This window comes from Calidris pugnax, unplaced genomic scaffold (genome assembly GCF_001431845.1).
Source record: "Calidris pugnax isolate Ruff unplaced genomic scaffold, ASM143184v1 scaffold125, whole genome shotgun sequence".
Classification (NCBI taxonomy): Eukaryota; Metazoa; Chordata; class Aves; order Charadriiformes; family Scolopacidae; genus Calidris; species Calidris pugnax.
Window position 1 is genome coordinate 1,605,287 of NW_015090906.1, and position 6,342 is coordinate 1,611,628.

Here is a 6,342-nt window from a genome sequence, read left to right on the forward strand (position 1 = left end):
GTGTAAGAAGAGAAATTTAGCTTTTGGTAAGAACAAAAGTACAGTTCCTAAAGGCAACTATGTGGAGAATCATAAAGCACAGGTGAGGTTAGCTTAGAACCAGGATTCATTTCTTCTTATCCTGAGAGTGTGACCAGACAGGCTTACGTTTCTGAATAAAGGCTTCAATACCCTCCTGCCCATCTCTCAAAGTCAAATTGTCTGTCATGACCTGAGTAGTCATTTTGTAAGCAGTATCGATGTCCTGTGTCATCTGTCTGTAAAAGGTGGCTTTCCCCAGTGCCAGGACGGATTTGCTGCTTTCGCATATCTTTTTAGAGATTTTCATGGTCTCTTCTTCCAGCTTGTCTTCTGGTACCACCTTGCTGATGAGCCCATGCATTAATGCTTCTTGGGCAGAAAGAGGTTCACCCGTGAAAAGCATCTCTAATGCCACCTGAACAAGAAAAAAATATTGTATTAAGTAATTTTAACTGCCTTATTGCTTTAGTTTGTTTGGGGAATTTCAGCTTCTTCCTTCAAGTACAAGCTACTCTTTTGAAAAACGTCAGATTTAAATCTTTTGGCCTCTTAAACTGCCAAGGAAGTTAAGAGGTTTCAGCAAAGAGAAGGACTGGGTTTAAAGCTGGCCTTTTTGCAAACCTTCCCACTGACTGTGCCTGTCCTGGGCTGACACCTCTGGGTTTCTTCTCAACAGCCCCCAATCTCTAGCGATTGCAGTAGGAATTACGAGAGAGGTGGATGGTCCACAATGTCAAATGACTGAATTTGGTATTTTAAGCTGGGCACATAAATACTTACTACGTCAATGTGTAGTTTTTTAAAATACCTGCCTTAGTTTAAGGTTGGTTTTTTTAAATATGTCCTTCTTATAGCCACATCTATTTCAGTCTCTTGCTGCTTCCAGTATCTTGTACTTGAGGTTTCAGGTTAAAGTCCCCCAAATACTCAGTGACTATTCAATGTTAAATATCAGTAAGAATTATTTTCCTTGACTCCTGATACAACTGACTGATACCCTGAGTCATACCAGTTGATTATTCTCATTAGTATCTTTGCTCTGGTAGATACAAACAATGGCAATGTTTCATTTGACAAAAAGTAAGATCAGTAACCCTGAGATCTGCAGGGAATGTTCTTGCTACTTCGAAGAGTGGCACAGAGAAAAGTATATCCCACACATTTTGAAAAGGTAACCATAAAACCCAGATACTAATTCAGAAACAGCTAGAACTGTACACTACACTTCAAAAAACCCCAACACCACGGACAGACTATATTGGAACAGGATGGCCTTACAGATGGACAATTTAAAGTTGAAGCTTTTATCCAACAATTGGACTTGTGCAGTTAAGTCCCTGTGTCTCAGCAGAGCCCTGCTGGGCTTGGAGGGTCTGTCCACATGAATCCAGCTAGATCAGAACTTAAAACTTCTGTTCTCAGTTAGGGAAGCTTTACAGATTTACCATTGTTTATGTAGTGAGGGATGTGTAGTCACAATCAGTAGGAAATAAAGCGGGAAGAAAGTATAGGAGGGTTTTAGATGCTATTTAAAGCATCTTGATCTACACTCAGGCAGATCATGCTGGCAGTGAAATGTCACTGCCTGGCAAGAGTTGATACCTTGGTGGGACTGATATCCTCAACTTGCAGGGGTTTCCTCACCAGGGGACAACATCATGGTCTAAAGCACAGACCTGTCTGTTGGAAAGGAGAGGGATTGCTGAGCTGGTGTGCTGCTGGTTTGAGTTCATGCTGGTTGGAATCGCATCAGCAGGAAGCTGCTTTCCCTAAACAGAGTTCATCCCTTTATTATTTTTCCCAGTACAAAGAGTTATGAAGATGTCTTTCACAATGAAGTATTTTGAGTGCAGGAAAATAAAGCTTAGGCAATGGAACTAAAACTCCAACCATGGGAACCTTCTTCTTGCAAAATGACAAAGAGCATCTGGGAAGGAAGCCTACCTTTCTTGGAAGAGACCTGCCCAAGGCCACAGCTGGTGTGGAGCAAAACAGTCCGATGTTTGCTCCAGGAGTAGCAAACTGAGATTTCTCACTTGCCACTGCAATGTCACAGCTTGCCACAAGCTGACAGCCTGCTGCTGTAGCCAAACCGTTGACTTTGGCAATCACTGGTACTGGAAGTTTCTGGATTAAAGTCATAACCTGCACACACAAAAGAAAGCAGTCACTTAGTCCCTGAAATTTAAGCAGTGGCTGTTCTAAAGCTTGCAATCACAGGCTTCACACACCTGGTGGGTGCACTTTTCATCTTTATTAACTGGATTTTAGTAAAAGAAGCAAGCTCTCTGCAAAACTTGTTTAAAATGCACAAGACCACTGCTGCTCCTGTAGCTGCTCAGTTGTGTTGAAGTAGCATAAGCTGGTCCTGCTAATGCTGGTGGAAATGGAAAACACAAGAATGAAAGGCAGAAAAACTCATTATCAGATCTGCAAGGAGCCTGGGTGCCTCTGCACTGCAGCTCTAGGGTTCCTGGCTGTGGAAAGATGGGAAGACACACCATCCCCGCCTTCATTTGCCCCATAAATGAAAAAGAACTAAATAAAAGTCTGTCCCAAGAAAGTAAACCAGCCTTTTGCTGGTTTGGATGAGATCAACCCAGGTTCAAGATCACGCAGAATTAATAACTATTCATTAATCCTGATTATAGCCATAATGGTAGATATAGATACAGGACAATTTAAATTCTTCTGGTGCTTAAAGTAAGAAATTTACCAGCTCTTCATTTCACACTATATGGAATAAGTTGCACATTTTTTCTGTCCGATCTTTCCTATTCTGTGACCCAGAAGCTGCATGGTTCAGTTTTCCACTGACAACATACTGGTGTTCTCCCCTGTAACGGCAAAATTAATATTAAACTGTTAGCTGCTGAACTCTTGGACCTTGGCTCCTTTCTGATGAAGCCTGTCATTCAGTCCTATTTGTGCTTACTTCTCTGTGATCAGCACACCAAGATGAAATCCAGGCAAAGGTGCCAGGATCATTTGATTTATATTACACTGAAGGCCCTTCAGCAGTAACTTTCACGCATGGCTTTTACAGCATTTGTTAAATAAGGGGTTGACAATGTGCAGAGATATCATTATTACTGGAGGAACTAGAACAAAAGGTTTCAAATGACTTTCTGTGGTCACACTGAGCAGGATTAGGGGTCAAATTCTAGTGCTGTTACAATCAAAGAGGGGTTTTGCCATTCTCTCCAAAGGCTCCAGGATTCACGTTTACTTCCCAACCTCCAGGTCTGTGTCTTTGTTACAGGAACCTGTATATAATCTGCTGACTGGGCAGCCAGCAAGGCAGACCTTACTTTTACACTGTCTACTTGATGTTTAAGCTGGTCTTGAGTTATTAGCTACGTGCTGGGAAAGAACATTTGACCACGGGTGATTTGAAGGTGGTTATCCTTAGATTTCTGGGAAAGACATTGCCCAAATACTCAGCTGCAAGGAAGAGTTGGCTAAACCAAGGAACATGCCATGACTGTACCCACTGTAGGAGACGTGCACATTGGCATTCTAGCCCTTTCATTTGCATGTAGAGAAATCCAGGGAAAATATAATTTCACCAGAATCAGGTATTAAAAATTGGCAGAGCAGCAAAAAGCAAGGAATCTGGAGCAACTGCCTGTGCTTTGGCTGACACGTGAGCAGTGCTGTCCCTCCTTAAACCAGTATCTTTGTTGCTCTTAATACCAGGCAAAAGAGGTGGCATTTAAGAAGAACTGCTTACCTCTGCACATATTTCAAATACTTGGGAATGATGCTTCACATCTTCTTCACTTGTCAGTTCCTTTAAATCATGGCCGGAACAAAATACAGGTCCTTCAGCTGCAAAGAATTTCAGGAAAAGCCAGTTTGAGTTAATGAAGAAACCAGGGGCAGCGTCGTATCAGTGCCCCAGCTAAAGGTACCTCAGTGAGATGTCAATGGTCAAAAAGGAGCTTGGGGAGGGAGTTTTAACACAGAGTTCCCAAACATTGCTTTCTGGGTTTTGTAACAACTTTACCTTGCCACAAGGCAACATTTAACCACAGGAACACCCACAAACATTTTTAAAGGGCTAGTTTTACTTCCATTCCAAGTTAATTCAGTTAAAAACAGCCTGGTTTCTTGCAAGCATACTGTTCTAAACAGCTCCTGGGTACAACGCAAACTAGTCAGCTGCAGCAAGGATGGAGTGCTCTGCTCTCAGACGAATAAATACAATTAGTCCCTATTTACTGTATCCAGCATTAATGATTAACTTTTGCGAAATAAACATCAAGATTTTTGTGTCATGGTGTTCAAGGCCACAATAGAAAGAAAAAGAAAAAAAAAAGAAAACACATTGTTCTGCTAGACTCAAGGCCACAATAGAAATAAAAGAAAAAAAAAGAAAACACATTGTTCTGCTAGAGGAAAACCAGAAGGGTTGTTGGGGCATCTTTTCCTCCGCTGCTAAAACTGTCATCTACAGAATCCCAGAAAGCATGTCCAGGGTTTGGGCAGCAAAAGAGCAGGTTTCTGCAGACATAAGTTTTGGATTTTCTTCTCTCCAGTCACAGCTAAGGTCAAAACACCCCTTATGGGTATACTATCTTTACAACAGCTTTCCTTTCTCATGAGGGTATCTGCCATAAGAATAAACCGATGTGATGCTTCCAAATCCTTCACAACTTCTCACATATTTGTACGGACATGGCATTTCCAGCTACAACTACGCAGACACAACCTCAGCTATGCATTTGTTTCTTACAGACCAGATTATTCTGGCACACTCTATCCAGAAATAAACACCTGGAAATTAATTGCATCTGTATTTGTGTCTCATTGAAGAAGAATCCACTGCAAAGTCTGTGTTAAAGACCCAAAGCATTCCCTGGGAAGTCTTTTATTTTCTTGAAATTTATTCTTTTGCATTCCATTCAGCAAGGGAATTGGAAATCAAGAGGAACGTGCAATTTCTTTTTAAATTAAAACAAAAACCCAAATGAAATTGTGCTTGCAAACTCCCAGACTACTGCACTCCCAAAGAAGAACCTGAAGTGCTTCTCAAAACTGCTGTTTGAAACATTGACTATATATATTTAAACTCAGCCCTGTGAAGTTTGCTTACTTCCACTCCTATGTGGGTGTGAACTAACACACAGTGTTTTCCTCTACATACAGGGAACAGCAGCATCCTAAATTAATAAACCTATTTCTCCAAGATGTTTGGAAGGGGGGCAGAGGAAGATTATCTTAAAATAGCAGAGGAAAGAAAAGATGGCTTAAGAACAGCTCAAGTTTTATTATCTTTAAGAACTCTACGGGTTAATACCTAAATGGAAGAAAACTGTCACAGACTCCAAGAGAGAATGCTTTACGTCTGCAGGTCACGGGTGACTGCAGAATCGCTACGATGGTCTCTCCTTCATCACAGAGGTTTAAAAACACTTTTGACAAAGCAGTGGCAAAGATACTGGGGCTGATCCTGGCTTAGAGCAGGGGAACAGAGCTCACGATTTGAAGAAACCCTGTGAGCCCTGTTCACTGCCATCTAAACCTGCCACCCAAGGCAACAAGTGTCACACCAGCTCAGCCTGTCCCTGCACAGAAACCTGCACCTGGGAACGTTATTCCTTTAGTTTGGTAACCATTAGAGCCTGGCTTTTGCCCTCTTTATTCTTTACATAAAGCTTTTAAACCTATTATTTTACCTACTGATTGTTTTTACAGAAGGACAGAGCTCATCGACTCTGTAAACTCTCTGCGTAACCCGCCTGCAACACCGACATTTCGAACTGTGTGTTTCTACAGTGTTTCTTCTTAACACATGTTAACTAACAAGAAAAATACAACAAAACCCAAGTCAGTTGTTAATTCCGTGTTCAAGGATGAGGATTTAAGTACATGAGAGTGGAAACTGGGATGAGTATAAAAGGGCAGCACATGAGAGAGAGCCAGGGGTGGCGGGTGAAGGCACCAGGAGGGTCCCCTGTGCCACAACAGGCAGTCCTGTCCCATCTTCTGTAATTCTGTGAGGGATTTCGGGTTTAAACTCCGTATTATCCCCTTTCTGCTCCTTCTCTCGCCCCCTCTGCCTTCCCTTCCGTCGGCTTGAAATGACGAAGTACCTGAAATGATGATAACTCGGAGCTCTTTGCTCTTGACGTCGTGCAGCAGGTCCTCCCTGAGGGACTGCAGCATGGCCAGGGACAGGGCGTTTCTCTTCCTGGGGTTGTTCAGGACAATGTTTCTGTAGAAACCGTTAAAGACAAAGACAGTCTGTATAAAAGTAGTAATAAACGCGTTCACAGCCCCAGGGACGGTCCCGCAGCGCTGCTCCCCCTCACACCC

General features: G+C 42.4%; 1 protein-coding gene across 1 annotated transcript in view; it reads right to left on the reverse strand.

The window, feature by feature from the left end:
* Nucleotides 1-6: 6 nt before the first annotated feature.
* Nucleotides 7-6,342, reverse strand: part of LOC106892123 (enoyl-CoA hydratase domain-containing protein 3, mitochondrial-like) — a 12,705-nt gene continuing 6,369 nt past the window's right edge. Inside the window, exons 2-5 of the mRNA XM_014949065.1 lie at nucleotides 6,120-6,270; nucleotides 3,755-3,852; nucleotides 1,966-2,166; nucleotides 7-436 (exon numbers count right to left, since the gene is read on the reverse strand). Of these exons, the coding sequence (XP_014804551.1) occupies nucleotides 107-436; nucleotides 1,966-2,166; nucleotides 3,755-3,852; nucleotides 6,120-6,270 (780 nt within the window). The 3' untranslated portion in view covers nucleotides 7-106. The remainder of the gene's footprint in view (nucleotides 437-1,965; nucleotides 2,167-3,754; nucleotides 3,853-6,119; nucleotides 6,271-6,342) is intronic.